Below are 19,349 nucleotides of genomic sequence, written 5' to 3' on the forward strand. Positions count from 1 at the left end.
TTAACTAGTCGGCTACAGATATACAGATAGATATACTGTAATGCAAGTAAAACATGAATACGGTCAGAATTGTACTGCTTTGTGTAGTGAAAAGTTATTTTCATGGTACTTTAAAGAACAAAGTAATTTCAAATGTTGTCAAAGGTAATTGATGTTAATGTCAAACTCTGGAATTGCTAACAACTTGACCAGTATGACCTTTCATAAATCCATCCATTTTCCATATCGCTTATCCTACACAGCGTCGCCTGGAGCCCATCAAAGGGAACTCGGGGCACACCCTGGACAGGGTGCCAACCCATCACAGGGCACAACCACACACTACAGACAATTGGGAAATGCCAATCAGCCTACAACGCATGTCTTTAGACTCAGGGAGGAAACAGGAGTACCCAGAGGAAACCCACACAGGGTGCACACAGGGCAGAGGCTGGACGCCCCAACCTCAGATGTGTGAGGCAAACATGCTAACCACTAAACCTAAGGATCTCATAATTATTAATACACAGAATATTTGTATAAATGCCACAAAATTGTAATTTCCTTACAATTAATAAAAGCACCAACAGTAAGGGCTAATACGAAATAAATACACTGTAATAAATCGTGAAAGCTGATCAGTCATCCAATCATACAAAGCCATAAATGAACAATTATACTACCCATATATTCTTGTAATTTCTGCAAATCGTAGCCTGTCCTTACATTAAAAATCTGGCCTAATAGGACAGTCAGAAAAGTTTCTAAACATTGTACCACATCACCATCTGGTGGCCAGGTTGAACTAACTTAATACATCCTTGTGTGCCACATAGCTTTTGAAGGGAAAACAGGGATTTCACCTGCTATTCTTCAACAAAATGGAAGTGATCCCATAACACACAACAGAGACAACATACTACTGGCTACATTCTATTTGTAGAGATCTTAAAAATAAGGAATATAACAAGTCCAGGCTTGGTCTTATAGGAAAACAATGTCACAAAACATTGTGTTATTTACTAAAGAACAACATGCACATTTTACCAGTCTATAGTTACATTTAATGTAGTAAAATGTCAAAAATCAAGTTAGTTAATATTTTATCTCCCACAATATTGTGAATTTTCATTCCTTCACCAGTCTCTCTTGTGCTGACATTTTTGACTCCTTGAAAAATAAATAAATAAATAAATAAACGTCTCCTCAGTGAAAACTTCACCATAGCAACAATTACACAAGTTTTAAAATCCATAATTGTGGAGACTATGCCATACAAGTCACTGTGTACGTTTTTATGAAAGAAATAATAATGCATTCAAGCGAGCACATTATTATAAACTTTGCAGTCCTAACTACTGTCTCACCAGTCAGAACTGAGAATTCAACAGCACTGTTGTATAATTGATATAATTTTTAAAATTCAGAATCCCAACAAATACAGCCTTTCCCTTCAGTGTTCCTCTTGAAGTCAGGCTTCCAATAAATATACATGGACTACTAAAGCATACTCCAAATGCTATTACAAGAGAAAGAGTTCTGAATTGAGAGGCAACATGATTCACAGGTAAGTGGAGATGCAGCTTTTTTCCCCCAATTGTTGGTGGTCTTCATTGTTCCCTTTTGCAGAGGCCAGAGTTTTATCTCTGTGGAGATGCTATTGATGGCTGTGGAAATGTAAGGAGAACTATAAAAACTCACTGTATCCACATGTAATGGTGATGACAACATGTATCACAATGTTAAAGACCTAGCCAAGATGTAAAATATACACCAATCAGACATAACATTAAAACCACCTGCCTAATGTTGTGTAGGTCCCCCTTGTGCCACCAAACAGCTCTGACCCTTTGAAGTATGGATTCCACAAGACCTCTGAAGGTTTGGTCAGGTATCTGGCACCAAGACGTTAGCAGCAGATCCTTTAAGTCCTGTAAGCTGCGAGGTCGGGCCTCCATAGATCGGACTTGTTTGTCCAACACATGCCACAGATGCTCGATCGGATTGTGATCTGGGGAATTTGGAGGCCAAGTCAGCACCTTGAACTATGGCACCCGGCCATCCACATAATGTAAAAGATAACCTGATTCATCAGACCAGGCCACTGCTGGTGGCCATTGCTCCATGCTCCAGTTCTGATGCTTACATGCCCATTGTAGGCACTTTCAGGGGTGGACCGGGGTCAGTATGTGCACTCTGACTGGTCTGCAGCTATGCAGCCCCGTACACAGCAAGCTGCAATGCACTGGGTTCTGACACTTTTCTATCATACCCAGCATTTACCTTTTCAGCAATTTGTGCTACAGTAGCTCTTCTATGAGATCGGACCAGAAGGGCTAGCCTTCGCTCCCAATGGACATCAATGAGCCTCTGGCGCTCATGACCTTGTCGCTGGGTCACTGGCTGTCCTTCCTTGGACCACCTTTGGTTTTGGAAGGTACTAACCACTGCATGCCTGACAAACCTGTGGAGCACTTTTAGATAAACAGTACCCACTACAAAATGTTGTACTATTTTTTTATTACTATTATTATTTTTATTTTTTTTTGCCACTCAGTTGCTGGATATAGCTTGTTGGGTCAGGTTAGGTTGGTAGGGTAAATAAGCATGCCGGGTTGGGGATGCAGACCTGAAAAGTGAGCAGACACACTGCATCAAGAGTCATTTCTGGAATTTTCCATGGCACCAGAAAAAGACGGAAACCAAAAGGTTTTGTTCACATTTAACTTCATTTATAATTTAATTGTACCTTTCAAAAGTACATGTATGTATTAACAACATTATGTTGGCAATACCTTTTGGTTAAACGTGTGGTTTGGTTTTGTTAGTCAATGTATGCTATGCCTGCTATTTAAAAAAAATCAACAACAACAACACAAGTACGCTATGTAACGTTATATGAGGGGAAATATGAAGTTGGCATAAATTGCATAAGACAAATTAGTATATTTTAGTAATTTTTATAAACCATTTTTAAACCCGCTGTTTATAGGGTCACGTTAGGTGCATTTTTAAGTGAATTTGAGCTGACAGGTCAGACATTGCAACAAGTTACTAAAGAACTAAACACAATGCAATGAGCTCGGCTATGCGCATGCGCCGTACTGCGAGATGGTATTTAAATATAGGGATATTCCAGCTCAGTACAGCGGACTATCAACGCCTTGTTTAAACACAACCCTGTCTGTCTTATAAGGATGATTTCTTGGGCATTAGCAGTTTGGACAGTTTTCGCCGGAGTTGCCGCTCTGTTGTTTTACCAGAGGCTGTTTTACCCTTATTTTTGGGAGGACTTGATGTATTGCTTAAAGGTCCGAAAGGTCGGGAAGGCGACGATGGCGAAGATGAAACGCGGGGTTCTCACCTATCTCGACCGCTTCGTTGACCAGGCAAAGCAGAGTCCTGAGAAGCCGTTCATCATTTTCGAGCAGGAGGTTTTGACCTACATGGATGTGCATCTAAGGAGCAACAAGTTTGCGAATGTTTTCCGGAGCGAGGCTGGTGTGAAACACGGTGACACTGTCGCGCTTTGGATGAGCAACGAGCCCGACTTCCTGTGCGCCTGGTTTGGGCTGAGTAAACTGGGCTGCGAGGTGGCCTTCCTCAACTCCAACATCAAATCCAGATCTCTTCAGCACTGTCTGCAAAGCTGTGGTGCCAAATTTCTCATCGTTGGATCTGGTACTATTATTGCAACACTGAACGTTTATGGTTTAGATTCAGTCCTTGGTCAGATTTTCAGGACCAGCTGTCAGTCAGATAAACTCCCAGGCTGCACCCAGAAATGAATTTACAGTGCTCCACATTATGTAGGCTACTATTACCTAGAGCACTTCTATACTGTAGGGTCTATAAGGAACCATTTGGGTGTGAGCTGTAATCTACCACGTAGCACACTCAGCTCAGAGTAGACACAGTCTGATTTCCTTTTCCCACAAGTCACTGCTATTTTCCCTAAAGATCTTGTTGTATCTTGTATAACACCACATGCCAAGCTGTGTGCTGAAAGGACATGCTTTTTCAAGAGAAGTAACATTTAGTTGGCACTTGTCCATCCGTTTTTCTTAGAACCTGGGTCTCGAGGTTCTCACAGGACATAAAGCTTCCACCCAAATCTATAGCCACATCATCATAGGGTTAGAGTAACCGCACACAATTTGAAACCCAGAATTATACTAAATATATATTTGGGTTGAACTTGTATGTTGTCTAAATATACTGACATTCAGTCGTGTTTATAGTGTGGGTTTTTAAATATATATATATTTTTATTCCCATAGATTTTATCCAGTTTTTAGATGATGTCCTGCCAGCTCTATCGGATAATAGCATTAATGTGTGGGTAACTGAAAAGAGCTGCTCACGTCAGAGCGTCAGCACATTGCTGGACAAAGTAGAGCTGGCCTCAGAGGAAAAGCCACAAGTCGACTTTCCCCTGCCAAATCTCACATCCAACTTCCTGTTCATCTTCACCTCAGGCACCACAGGTACTGCTCAGCTGCTTTCCTAACGTGGGTGGAGAAAGTGGTTTGGGTTCATGGAATTTTGCATGCCGAAATGTTTTTGGACAAGTTGAAAAATAGCCATGTAGTCCCTAGTCCACCCTAATCCAAAAAAAGCAAAAGCCCATTAACCTCCCTGCTTTTGTGTGTACTGTTTACATGGAACGCTGGCTTATAACTGCTTACTGCTGTTGTGTGTAGTCTTTACAAACATGTTTGTCAGACAATCAGCTTGCGTAAGTGTAACAGTTGCAGATACTTATGGTCAAGCATGAGAAATAAACCCAAAACAACTTTTATTCCCTCTGTAAATAAAATGATTCTAATCAAGACAATGTTTATTTTTAAAGCAAATGAGGTTGTTTTCAAGAAGTTACAGACACAAGAGTTCTTCTATCTGTATCTGTATTCAGATTTAAATCTGGCCTAAACTATCCATCCATCCATTTTCTGTACACTTAAATAGCATCCTATTGTTACTATCAGATGTCAACAGTATATTCATTTGTCCTCTTTTACATAGGACTTCCAAAAGCTGCTCGGCTCAGTCACATCAAGGCTGTGATGAGCATGGCCTTCTTCCGCATGTGTGGGGCCAATAAAAACGATACCATCTATCTCACCTTGCCTCTCTACCATATGGCCGCCTCTCTGCTGGGTATTGGCGGATGCATTGATCTAGGTATGGAATTTCAGGTTCAGGTTCATATGACAGTGTGAATGATTTTTACAATAAAGAAGCGAAGTTGCGCTTTAAAACCAGATATTTAATGTTAGATAAATGGGTATGTAGTGTATAATTATAAATGTGCACAACAGTGCTACTGTGTTATTACTTTAGTTAAGAGCACCTTATACAGTTTTATATAATATTGACTGGATCTCCTGATTGTTTAAATGTATCAGGACTATGTTCAAGCTGAGCAATAGCGATACAATAGTGTGTGTAGTTTATGGGGGACTTTATATGCCTACAGGAAATACCTAGCCATGTTGCCCTCAGGAAATACATGTATTTATAACATGCACAATTCCTGGAAGTTTTTATGTTAAGTTTACGAAAGGCTGTGAAAATAATTTAAAGTGGTAGTTAAAATAAATAAATAAATAAATAAACTATACTCTTTTATACTGAAGTGTTGTTATTAGTGGGGTCTTTTGTAAAAGTTTGTACCATGGAATTGCATTTGCTGGAAAACATTTAGAATTTGATCAATACAGGGTTTTCTGTATATGGGAAATCTCAGGGTAAACTGGATTCAGCTTGATGAACTTCAATTCAATTCAATTTTATTTGTATAGCGCTTTTTACAATAGACATTGTCTCAAAGCAGCTTTACAGAAATATCAACATGGTATACAGATATTAAAGGTGCGAATTTATCCCAACTGAGCAAGCCACTGAGTGGCGACGGTGGCAAGGAAAAACTCCCTAAGATGTTTTAAGAGGAAGAAACCTTGAGAGGAACCCGACTCAGAAGGGAACCCATCCTCATCTGGGTAACAACAGATAGTGTGAAAAAGTTCATTATGGATTTATATGAAGTCTGTATGGCCTTAGGAGCAGCCGTAGTCCCAGCAGTCTGGAATTAGAGAAGATTTGAGCTCCATCCAGAGGCAGAAAGGATCTGGATCTCTAGTATCTCCATAAATTCATGTGGGGCTCGGCGAAAGGAGAGAGGGAGAAAAAAGATAATTATGACTGCGAAGTAGTAGAACAGAATCTAGTCAGGGTAGGCTTGAGTAAACAAATACGTTTTAAGCCTAGACTTAAACACTGAGACTGTGTCTGAGTCCCGAACACTAATAGGAAGACTGTTCCATAACTGTGGAGCTCTATAAGAGAAAGCTCTTCCGCCTGCTGTAGCCTTCACTATTCGAGGTACCGTCAAATAGCCTGCATCTTTTGATCTAAGTAGGCGTGGCGGATTATATAAAACCAAAAGGTCGCTTAGATATTGTGGCGCGAGACCATTAGTGCTTTATAGGTTAATAAAAGTATTTTATAGTTAATGCGAGATTTTACTGGGAGCCAATGCAGTATTGATAATATCGGTGTGATATGGTCGTACCTTCTAGTTCTAGTTAGGACTCTAGCAGCTGCATTCTGGACTAACTGGAGCTTATTTATATTCCTACTGGAACATCCAGACAGTAAGGCATTACAGTAATCTAATCTAGAGGTGACGAATGCATGAACTAGTATTTCCGCATCATGTAGTGACAATATGTTTCTTATTTTAGAAATATTTCTGAGATGAAAGAAGGTTATCCTAGTAATATTATCTACATGAGCATCAAATGATAGGCTGGAGTCAATAATCACTCCAAGGTCTTTAACTGCTGTACATGATGAAACAGAAAGACCATCCAGAGTAACCATGTGATCAGAAAGATTACTTCTAGCTACACGTGGGCCTAATAAAAGTATTTCTGTTTTATCAGAATTAAGTAGAAGGAAGTTAGTTAACATCCAATGTCTAATGTCCTTTACACAATCCTCAGCTTTACTAAGCTTCTGTCTGTCCTCTGGCTTCGCTGAAACATACAACTGTGTATCATCAGCATAACAGTGGAAGCTAATTCCATGTTTACGAATAATTTGACCTAGGGGTAGCATATATAAAGTAAAGAGCAGTGGGCCTAAAACAGAACCCTGTGGAACTCCAAAAGTAACCTCAGTACGCATGGAGAATTCACCATTTACATCTACGAACTGATAACGATCGGTCAGATAAGACCTGAGCCAGGAGAGGACTGTTCCCTTAATACCAACAACATTTTCTAATCTATCAAGGAGAATAGTGTGATCTATAGTATCAAAAGCTGCACTAAGGTCGAGTAACACAAGCAGAGAGACACAACCCTGATCGTAGGTCAGTAGAAGGTCATTTACTACTTTAACTAATGCTGTCTCTGTGCTATGATGAGGTCTAAACCCTGACTGATACATTTCATGAATGTTATTCCTATCTAAGTACGAGCATAACTGCTTTGCTACAACCTTTTCTAAAATCTTAGAGATGAAGGGGAGATTTGATATTGGTCTATAGCTGGACAATTGAGACGGGTCAAGATCAGGTTTTTTAATCAAGGGTTTAATAACTGCTAATTTAAGTGATTTAGGTACATAGCCAGTGCTTAGGGAAGAATTGATTATATTTAGAAGTGGTTCAATTACTCCTGGACAAATCTGTTTAAACAAACATGTAGGTACGGGATCTAGTATGCAAGTTGATGAATTGGCTGAAGAGATTAATGTAGCTAGTTCGGTCTCTCTAAGCGAAGCAAAATACTCTAAACATTGATCTGATATTGCTACATTGTCATGTAATGGGTTTGTTACAGTACTGTCCGGTTTTAATTTAATGGCCTGTATTTCACGTCTAATATTTTCAACCTTATCGATGAAAAATTTAATGAAATCTTCACTGCTATGTAATGATTGAGTGTTTCTCTCTGTAGTGGTTTTATTCCTAGTTAATTTTGCTACTGTGTTGAAAAGGAATCTAGAATTGTTTTTGTTGTCTCCTATTAAGGTGGAGAAATAGATTTTTCTAGCATCGCCAAGAGATTTCCTATATTTCAGTAGGCTCTCCTTCCATGCTGTTTGAAATATCACCAGTTTGGTTTGACGCCATTTACGTTCTAATTGTCGAGTTGTCTGTTTTAAGGTTCGCGTTTGATCGTTATACCAGGGTGCTAATTTTTTTTCTCTAATTGTTTTCCTTTTGAGTGGAGCCACTCTATCTAGCGTGTAGCGGAGTGTTGACTCCAAGCTTTCAGTCGCCTGATCGAGTTCTATGTGATCTGACGGTGATCCAAATCTAATTGATGTTTCTGCGAGGTTATTTATGAAGCTCGGTGCAGTAGCTGATGTGTAGGTACGTTTTACGCGGTAGCGAGGCGAGGTGGAAATATTATGATCAATTCGTATTATGAACGAGATAAGATAATGGTCTGAGACAACTTCAGACTGCGGAAGAATGATAATATTTTCTATACTTAGTCCGTATGTTAGTATGAGGTCAAGAGTGTGACCACCATTATGAGTAGGCCCGATTACGTTCTGATTAATCCCTACTGAATCTAAGATGGACACAACCGCTAATCTTAGAGGGTCGTCCAGGTTATCAAAATGAATATTAAAGTCTCCGACGATTAATGCTTTATCTACAGACACAACCAGGTTTGAGACAAAACACAACCAGGACTGGATTCAGCTTGATGAACAGCAGTGAATTTACAGTGCAGAATGTACCCAGATGTGTAGCTTAAATGAAAACTCCCAACATAACACAGAGTTAACACCGCACTCACCCTTGTCGATAAGTTGTCATACTTCTATAGGTACATGAACTAGTTCATATGTAAACCATTTAAAGGATGAGGTCTGCATACATTAGGCTCTGTTCAAGCATTACATTATACAAACGTTTCAGCTTTAAATCGTCATCGGCGTGTAGTCATCTTGGATCACATTACCATTTTTAATAGCCCGCAAGGGACCACATGACATGCTTGAAGAGATTTTATCTTAATTATTTGACAAGGTTGCAGAAGTCTATGAGACAGTATTCCTCAGAGAACACAAATTAAAGCAATGCTGTTTATTCCGTTTTCATTATCGACTACCAGTACAATAATAGACTAGACTAAAAAAAAAAAGATTCTGCTTAAAATCATACATACATGATATTTATTTAATGTTATAAGTATTTATAACATTATCATCAAAAACACTATGGTCTACTTAATAATGGGATTATAGGCTAAATAGTTGACTCCCTGCATCGGGTGTCTGTCATTAGTCAATACAGGAAAACAAGTGAAGATAAGTGTTCATGTATCTGTAAGTAAATATCCTTCTTCAAAGAGAAAAGATATTTTTAATGATGAAAATACCATTAGGTCTTCATTTAAGTTTCGGATGGAATGCTTCCCGTTTTAGTAATTCATCAATATTTCCTTCCTTCCTAGATATTTCCATGATATGGATAATAGCATTAGCAAATTGGAATGTGTAGGAATTGAGCAAATAGAAGTCAAACTGCATTGTGGGTAATGTAGAAAACCATTAAGTATAGTGAAAATAGACCAACATGTTCACAAAAAAGTGAACTCAGAATTTAAGCATAAAGTAAATATTGATATGCTGGTTGTTAAGGGTGGATATTTCCTTTAATGTTACAAAACCTCTTCAGCTTACTTATTTGGTCACAGGAGCTACATGTGTTCTAAAGAAGAAATTTTCCGCCAGCCAGTTCTGGAAGGACTGCATCAAGTACGAGGTTACTGTGTTCCAGTATATTGGAGAGCTCTGTCGATACTTGATCAATCAACCCGAGGTAGTTGCATTGCTTTTTTATTCTCATTGATACTTTTGTTATCAATTCAGTTTTCATTGTTTTAGTTCAGGAAGCTATGTCTAATGCTATTCAAGAGCATGCCCTGACTGCACTTACCTGTTACTCTTTGCTAATCTGGTTTAATTGTACACAGACTCCAGAGGAGATGGCCCATAAAGTGCGCATTGCTGCAGGGAGCGGCCTTAGAGCAGACGTCTGGAAGGAGTTTTCTAGACGCTTTGGGAAAATCCAGATTTGCGAGGCGTACGGTTTGACCGAGGCCAGTATTGGCTTCGTTAACTACACCACTGAAATTGGACCTATTGGGCGAGCCAGTTATTTCAACAAGGTTAATTTGGATTTTCAGACTTTGAGGTTGACCATATTTTCCTGGAAAATGCCTAGTACAAATTATAGCATTGATTTAGCTTCTGGATTCATTATAATTTCTAAAATTTGAAATAATAATGTATACGCTTTGGCTATGCATCAGGATTGATTGCTGAAGGTTTAACATTTGTTATGACTTCAATAACATCTTATTTTTTATTGATTTCTGTATTGCAGCGCAGTCTACCATTCGAATTTTTGAAATGTGACCCAGAAACATATGAACCTATCCGAACAGATAAAGGGCGCTGTTTAAAAGTGAATAAAGGTGAGAAGTCTGATGTTAAGTAAGGAATAACACACGATAGCCCGTGCTGTTACACGGAAATATTGCATGGCAGGGGTGTGATGCGGCATGGCAGAGTGCGGAGTTCCACTACCCCCCACCCTGAAGTGCATTATTTTCATATAACAGCCCTTTCTGGAGTGTTATTCCGCTTATATCACAGCGATTACAGTGTTTTAAATTTATTAATGTATGATGTATTTGAATGCTTTTTAGTTAGATTTAATGTTGTGGAACTTCCAAGAGAAAAGTTAGTTCCTGTTCTTACTTATGTTATAGGCATCGTCATCATCAGTCATCAATCAGTCATTCTTTCACCAGCCTCGCTCTTTTTTTTACCCCCCTCTCCTTTGTCTCTCTCTCTTGCTTGATTAGATCGCTCTCTCTCTCTCTCTCTTGCTCTCTCTCGCTCTCTCTCACTCAAAAATGTATCTGGAAAGTGTAAACTACTGTCCTAAGGACTTTCCTGTGGTGATAAACATCACAAAGCACAGTGACTGTTACAAAGTGCTTACAACCCAGACGCCTTCCATAAATGTTAAATAACCAATTTTTTAAATCCGTTAGTTATTAGTCTTAGATTATGTAGCGCATTTGCTATACACTGTGTATGAGCTGTTACTATAGAAATAATAAAGTATTAGAGCGCATTCGATCGCATTAATATTAGCTCATCGTTCATGTTGCAGCCAGAACTACTTTCTCAGCCGTGCTCTTATATGAAAATAAATGAAAATGATCCGATTCAGGCATTCAGCCTGGGCGGTGTGATGCATCCTGACATGAAGGGCACTTACCATGAAGATTAATTTCCAATAACGGCATGTCCTGACGTGTTTTTATTCCTCTTATGCCACAGCAATTTGCCCGTGGTTACTTGCAGACATTTACAAAGCGCTGGCACCAGAAACTCATTCCGTAAATGTTAAATAGACATTTCATTAGAGAAAGCTCCACAATATCAACAATTAAGTCTTTGTAAAATAACAACACATTAAACAAATATATATATATCAGTCATTATAGATTATGTGGAGTGTCCACCATATGAGTCCCTGTGATGGAATTGTTGCTATAGAAATGATAAAGTTAGCATGAGCGCTTTATAAACCATAAGCTAGCACTATATAACAGTCAGAGCTGCTGTTATATAAAATTCATCAACACCTCGCCAAACAGATTCGAGAATTCAGCACTGCTGTGGTACAGTGCATCCGGAAAGTATTCACAGCGTGTCACTTTTTCCACATCTTGTTATGTTACAGCCTTATTCCAGAATGGATTAAATTCATTATTTTCCTCAAAATTCTACAAACAATACCCCATAATGACAACGTGAAAGAAGTTTGTTTGAAATCTTTGCAAATTTATTAAAAATTAAAAAAACAAAAAAGCACATGTACATAAGTATTTTGGAATAAGGCTGTAACATAACATAATGTGGAAAAAGTGAAGCGCTGTGAATACTTTCCGGATGCACTGTATATTAAGTATTATAGGTGATTCATCTGTAGTCGATAGCTTTTGTAATAAGAGGAAGTTGTATGTATGTGTCATTTGATTCTGTTGTTTCAGGTGAAGTTGGTTTGCTGGTTGCCCCGCTGTCTTTCACCAACCCTTTTCTTGGCTATGCTGGGAACAAAGCCATGTCTGAAAAGAAGCTGCTGAGAGATGTGTTTAAGGAGGGGGATGTATATTTCAACACGGGGGATTTGATGCTTCAGGATCACAGAGACTTTGTCTACTTCAAAGACAGGATAGGAGACACATTCAGGTATTACATTGCTGTACATTTAACTGCATTAGCTATTTGTTGTGTATCTTTCTGGGTGGCCATCTGGGTGGTGACTTTTTTTTCCTAAGGATTTCTTAAAAGTCTTAGCACCTGGTTAATGCAACAACAAGAAAAAGGCACATAAATAAAGCTGATTAGTGCTTAACTTGCTTTCTAAATGTAGCATTAGAAAAAATATGCTTTCCACAACTGAAATTATCTGCTTTTAAGCAGTTAGGGAAGTACTTGGAGAGTCACTTCTCAAATTTTGCCTTGTCTTGCTTAAATTATTTCTGTCCTTGAACAGTTTCTCTACAAGCTCTCTGCACACTATGTTATGCATCATGTACTTTTTAACATTCAAATGAGTTTCTGAATTTAAGATTAATGTGCAGCCATTCATCAAAATGGGCGTCGATGTAAATGCTAACACCCTGCTGCATTTGTAAGGCTTTTGGCCCTTGTGTACACTGATTCTAGTCTTCATGTGAATGAACTCGCCCTGCTGAGAATACTTAGGACAGAGCACCTCCCAACCCTTTCGCTCGAGTGGAAATCATGGCCGAGACTAATAAACACTGGCAGCTCTTCGAAAGAGCCAGGCCAAAAACTAGGCAGCGTTCATTCATGAAAATGCCAGAAGTGACGCAAGACTCCTCTTACAAAGCCAGTTCTGGAGATGGCTTATCAATAGAGAGTAGTGTACTTTAGAGTAGAGTAAATGAGATCAACACCAAGGCTGACTGGGAGATTTCTGACTGTGGCATGTTAATGGAGAAACAGCTACCATGACAGAAGGATGGGAGAACAATAGTCACATTAGCAAGCATGCCATCAGGTCAAATGCTTGGTCCCTTCCCTGAGGACCCCAAGAAGCATGAAGGCACAAAGGGGCCGTTTGTCTTGCTTAGGTTTGGCAGGTCATGACAAAGCACTGTGCTAATGTATGAAATCTTGGCCGGAGTTATTGAATGTTGATCGGGCTGATCCTAGAAAGGAAGCGTCTTATTGGGATTTTTTCCCCCAGTGGGAATCTACAGCTAATTAGTAAGTTAGTTGTCTAGAAGGTTGCTGGTGGTTTTTTCCCCCTCATACATCCTCACCTGTAACTTTTGATGCAATAACATCTGGCCAAAAGTCTCTGGTCTCTGGCCAAAAGTCTCTGGTCTCTGGCCAAAGTACCACCTTTTATAATAGTTTATTAAAATAATGCTAGTGTGGCAAAAGTGTACTTTTGCTCATTGATGTCCCCTATGCAAGGGCCTAAATCAGCAACATTGTTGTGTACGGCTTCAGCTTACCTGGCTCCATGTACACCATATGTCCAAATGTATGTGGACACCTGACCATCACACGCATTTGTGAGTGTTCCCCAAACTTCTGCCACAAAGTTGAAGACATATGATTGTCTAGAATGTCTTTGTATGCTGTAGTATTTTATTTTCCTTTCACTGGAACTAAGGGGCTTAAACACGTTCCAGCATCACAATGCCTCTGAGCACATATCGAGGTCTATAAAGACATGGTTTGCCAAAGTTGGAGTGGAAGAACTTGAATGGCCTGCACAGAACCCTGACCTCAACCCCACTGAACACCTTTGGGATGAACTGGAATGCTGACTACACACCAGGCCTCTTCGCCCAACGTCAGTGCCCGACCTCACTAATGCTTTTGTGGCTGAATGGGCAAATACCCAAGCAACATTCCAAAATCTAGTGGAAAAACGCCCAAGAGTGGAGGCTGTTTTAGCAGCGAAAGGGGGGGGCCCAGCTCCATATTAATGCCTTGCCTTTCAAATAGGATGTTCAACAAACTCATGATCAGGGGTCCACGTTCCTTTGGCCATATAATGTATATAGTACCATATGCAGTCATTGCCTAAGACAAACTTCTTTCCAACTGGACCAAAATGCCACCTTGTGTCACATAGTTGCTTTGTTTAATTTGACACATTTTTTTCCCAATAAGATTCCTTGTGATTCTTTAGACTGAGGCACAAGACTAATAAAACACACATATACACTGAATTGTGAACCATCGGTGTCAATCCTTGGTCCAGTGTAATCAGTCATGTTCACAAATATGGCCCTCCAGCGTTTCTCATAAGAGTTACAAACTAACCTCAGGAACACAAAATCATTACACACAAAATCATTATATTTGCTTATTTTGCACAAACAAATTACTTGCTTAATAATTCTGCTTTAGGTAGTTAGCTTTATGTGCTAATCATATAATTAATAATTAAAATTAATAATAATAAAATAGGTTTTTATTTTCCTATATATTTTCCCTCCCATTGTTTTTTTTTTTTTTTTTTTTGTGTTGTTGTTGTTGTTGTTGTTGTTGTTGTTGTTTTTTTTAAATAACCTCTTCCTATGTATGTGTATATTTCATATTTGGTTGACAGATGGAAAGGAGAGAACGTGGCCACCACTGAGGTTTCTGAGGTTTTAGGCTGTTTGGAGTTCCTGCAGGATGTAAACGTTTACGGTGTCACTGTGCCAGGTTTTATAAAGTCCTTTTTGACCTTATAAGTCTATTCATGTTCCTCTGAAGTTGAGACAAGCTTGCATACAATTTAATGGTTCTCTTTTACAGGCTACAAAATAATGTGGTTTATTTCAATTCAATGCAATTGTATTCGAATAGCACTTTGAACAATAGACATTTTTAAAAAGCAGATTTACAGAAATCCAGATGGAAATTGAGATCTCTAACACGCAAGCCAGAGGTGACAGTGGCAAGGAAAAACTCCCTGTGATGACATGAGAAGAACCAGACTCTTCTGGGTGGCACCGGATAGTGGGATTATAAATCACTACAGTATACATATGTTGAAAAGTTAACTCAAACAGTACTAAGTGTGCTGAAATGAACATACTATGAATAGGAGTCCTGAGATGATTACAGAAGGAGTTCTTGGGTATAAATCTGCTATATGCAGATGAAATTATCCACTGAAGAAAGGAAGAGCCTTGGGTTTAAACTTTTTTTTTGTGGGAAGTGCAAATCTTTAGGGATTTATTGTGGGACCATCCACATGGGTTCCTTATTCCAATGGAATGGTACTTTTTTCATGCTCAAATTAACCCAATACCCAAAAGCAAAGTGTATCTACAGTAGAAAGATAGAGAAATTACTTTTTTATGTTGACACAGGATGAAATGGTTGTACTCCAATTCTAATCTAGAGAAAAAAAATCATAGTGATCTTATATTAGTGTGAAAGGTAACTTGCAGACCTGAGTTGGAGTATCAGCTAGGAATGGAAAAAAGTGCAGCATATTTTATTAATCTACATGAATAGTCCTTGTTCATACTCAGGCTACGAGGGAAAAGCAGGGATGGCAGCTGTGGTCTTAAAGGAAGGCCGTGAATTGGATGGAGAAAGCCTTTACAATCATTTGGTACAGAACCTTCCAACGTATGCCTGGCCATGGTTTTTAAGAGTCCAGGTAAGAGAATGATAAAGATCAATGCCTACTAAATCAATGTTGTATAAGGGGCAATTATGTTTTTACACTAAGTATAGCCTCAATTATCATGTATGTATTATTGTGCATTATTGCAAACTATGCCCTGAACATCTTTCCTCCAAATTTTCATTTTCCAAGTTTCCACTGTCTCGTTGTTACTGTAGCTAGTATAATTTATTATGTCAGGGCTTTTAATGGAGAGAAGACATCTGTTTCAGGACTCCTGCATTCCTTTTCATCCACAGACTTTCTTGGACGTGACGGAGACCTTTAAGCAGCAAAAGAAAAAGCTAGTGGAGGATGGCTTCTGTCCTCAGGCTGTTCAAGCGCCACTCTACTTCCTGGATAGCTCTAAGAAAACCTACATCCCCCTCTCTCAGAGTGTGTACGATGATGTTGTCTCGGGCAAGATACGACTCTGAGCCTGTCTTTTATGGACACGTGAAGGAATGTGCATCTGAGTTTGGATTAATCTACAACGCAGCACATTGGTTACTGTTTTATTATTTTTGCAGGGAATACTGTCCAGGGTTTACATTTGAGAGCTAATGTATTTTTTAAAAAATTATATTTTAATTTGGACCTTGGAGGAAAACACTGGAAATTTTTCAAAAGCATTGTCACTTTTCACAGTGTTTTAAAGTGCTTTTTCATTATGTGGTAAGTGTTGGAGAACGTTGTGAATTATATTGAGAATATTCCATGTGGAAGCCCATGGGAAGTAATTTCTTCACCATGTCTGGATTTAGGAGTCCACATTTCACCTAATGAAATTTAAAAAATAATAATAATTTAACATTCAAAGATCCTATTGAAATAGCATAAAATACATTTTAAATGTTTAAGTCAGGAATTAACTTTTTTTTCTTTTTTTTTTTGTATTTAACAATACTGCCTAGCAAATTATATTTTAAATAGCTAATTATAAATACATGCTATGCTGGATTTTCTAACTCACTTTATTACTATAAGATATATAGTAAACCTTGTTATATAACTTATGTAAATTTAGTAAGATTGATGATGTTATATGTTTTTTATTTGGGATTTTGTTTCTACAAATTTTAATAGTTCTGGTGTTTTCTATAATTGTAATAGTAGAACCAAACTCATTTTAATACCCGATCAGTCCATCTATCCATCCATTTTCTATACCGCTTATCCTACAGGGTCACGGGGAACCTGGAGCCTATCCCAGGGTGCATCGGACACAAGGAGGGGTACACCCTGGATGGGGTGCCAATCCATCGCAGGGCACAATGATACATATTCACACACCCATTCATACACTGCAGACACTTTGGACATGCCAATCAACCTACCGTTCATGTCTTTGGACTGGGGAAGGAAATTGGATTATTATGTATAAATGCTGATTTAGTCTATTACACTAAGTGCATTTTATTAACACATGTAAAGCCAAATTTAGTACAGGCAGAGTTTAAAACATGGGCAAACTGGCCTAATGTAGGTAGGGAATTAAGCACAAGACAAAACATCTTGGAAGAAAAATCAAACACTAAACAGACAATACTGATACTGACTCAGTAATGCTCAGTGGGACACTGGCAAGACTTTGCAAAGACAGAGTGCTTGTGATTGTGTATATACAATGAGACATGGCTAATGTGACTTAGTAGCCAGGTGACTGAGAGCAGAGTAAAATCTGGACTGGATCACTTGAGGATCTGCATGTGACAGTGAAAAAATTGCAATGACGTAAAACTGCAAGAATGCCACCTTTTGATTCAGTTAGCCCCAGAATTATTTCATCAAGATAAGTTCAAAAAGTTATGAAAAATGTCATAAATAGCTTAAACGTGCACAAATAAAAATCACATTTTTACAGTTATTGTCACCTCTGCATTTAGTATTTTGTTCAACTTCCTTTTGCTTTCTGCTAGAAGTGCCAGGTTGGGCAGAAGCTCCTGGTTGAGCGAATCCTCTGTTTGGACAGCAGCCATTAGCTGGGCATAGCTTTCTGCACTGTGTGTAAACTCTTAAAAGACCAGTGAAAATAATAACTTTCCCTCACTAGAGGTCAGCAGAGATGTACTGAATTCTATGTAAAACATCTTGTCAGACAGCAGTGTAGATTTAAGCCTATGGAATGTGTTGGTTTAACTGTATTCTGGCCTCTAAACACACACAACACTGTCTTGGCAAACAGGACGCAGCTTACCTGTTATCAGCATAATGCTGCAGGGCATCAGTGAGCGCACAATGACAGATGAGGAAATTACAGATTAGTCTCTGCTACACAAAACACTTTACATACCTCCTGTTCTGTCTTACATGTATGACAGGATATTTAATCATTTTTTAGATGTGACTTTAAAAGGAGTGTCTGGTTTAAGTATGCAGCAAAAGCAGCATGTCCATTTAATTTTCTGTTGAACAGAGTCAGAGATAATATTCTACAACTCTAGTATAAAAGTTACAGATTTACAGTGTGATGGAGCCACGATGGTTATGACCACCACAGGAACATCCCTGACCAAATATTAATTGACTGATAATGGTGTAATAGTGTGTGTTGCCCTATTATGGGTGTTTCAAGTTTGCCACCTGTGATGAGAATGGCCCACCACACAAATAAATTCTGGCCTTACACTAGCCTGGGTACTAAACTGTACCTTTACTTGTCACTAGGGTGGTACCCGAAAAGGGTTTTACTCTTAAAAATAATTACGGTCCATTTACACTGGGGGAAATAAGTGTTGAATGTGTCAACATTTTTTTTTTCAGTAAATATATTTCCAGTGAGGCTATTCACATGAAATTTTCACCAGTTGTTGGTATTAACTCAAGAAATCCACACATATAAAGAAATCCAAACATTAAAGTCCAAAAATGAAGTTATGTTTAAAAAGGGGAATGACACAGGAAAAAAGTATTGAACACTCTAACTGAAATTTATTTAATACTTAGTGGAAAAGCCTTTGGTTGTAATGACAGCTTCAAGACGCTTCCTGTATGAAGAAATTAATCGGCCGCAGTATTCAGGTGTGATTTTGGCACATTCTTCTAAACATATCGTCTTTAAATCTTGTTCAATTGGATTCAAGTCAGGTGATTGACTGGGTTATTCTAACACCTTGATTTTTTTCTCTGAAACCAATTGAGAGTTTCCTTTGCTGTATGCTTTGGATCGGTGTCCTGCTGGAAAGTCCACCCAAGTCTCATCTTCATCATCCTGGTGGATGGCAGCAGATTCTTCTCAAGAATCTCCCGGTAAAGGGCTCCATACATCGTTCCTTCAATTATATGAAGTGTGCCAGTACCATGGGATGAAAAACAGCCCGACAGCATGATGCTTCCACCTCCAAACTTCACTGTTGGCATAGTGTTTTTAATGTGCAGTGCCATTTCTTCTCCAAACATGGTGTGTAGTATGACAGCCACAAAGTTCAATTTTGCTCTCGTCTGACCAGTCTACACTCTCCCAGTATTTCATAGGCTTGTCCACATGAGTTGTAGCAAACTTTAAATGAGCTTCGACATGCCTCTTCTTTAGTAATGGAGTCTTGCGGAGTGAGCGTGAGCAGTGGAACGCATTTCCTATTGTTTTCTCTGTGACGATGGCACCTGC

The 19,349-nt window shown here is 38.8% G+C and overlaps 1 protein-coding gene across 1 annotated transcript; it reads left to right on the forward strand.

The window, feature by feature from the left end:
• The first annotated feature begins 2,950 nt into the window (after positions 1 to 2,950).
• LOC128620615 (long-chain fatty acid transport protein 6) lies at positions 2,951 to 17,674 on the forward strand. The gene is made up of 10 exons (XM_053645820.1): positions 2,951 to 3,660; positions 4,260 to 4,466; positions 5,005 to 5,163; positions 9,705 to 9,829; positions 9,984 to 10,178; positions 10,397 to 10,487; positions 12,081 to 12,279; positions 14,690 to 14,787; positions 15,606 to 15,736; positions 16,003 to 17,674. The coding sequence occupies exons 1-10, from the start codon at positions 3,177 to 3,179 to the stop codon at positions 16,177 to 16,179; spliced, it is 1,866 nt and encodes a 621-aa protein (XP_053501795.1). The 5' UTR covers positions 2,951 to 3,176; the 3' UTR covers positions 16,180 to 17,674.
• Positions 17,675 to 19,349: the final 1,675 nt, after the last annotated feature.

Source organism: Ictalurus furcatus, chromosome 16 (genome assembly GCF_023375685.1).
Source record: "Ictalurus furcatus strain D&B chromosome 16, Billie_1.0, whole genome shotgun sequence".
Lineage (NCBI taxonomy): Eukaryota > Metazoa > Chordata > Actinopteri > Siluriformes > Ictaluridae > Ictalurus > Ictalurus furcatus.

What these genes read in the sequence shown, in the direction of transcription:
- LOC128620615 (XM_053645820.1), top strand. Translation starts at nt 3,177, where the DNA reads ATGATTTCTTGGGCATTAGCAGTTTGGACAGTTTTCGCCGGAGTTGCC. An exon ending in CTTCACCTCAGGCACCACAG is followed by an intron (nt 4,467 to 5,004) that starts GTACTGCTCAGC and finishes TCTTTTACATAG; the next exon opens with GACTTCCAAAAGCTGCTCGG. An exon ending in AGGATAGGAGACACATTCAG is followed by an intron (nt 12,280 to 14,689) that starts GTATTACATTGC and finishes TTTGGTTGACAG; the next exon opens with ATGGAAAGGAGAGAACGTGG.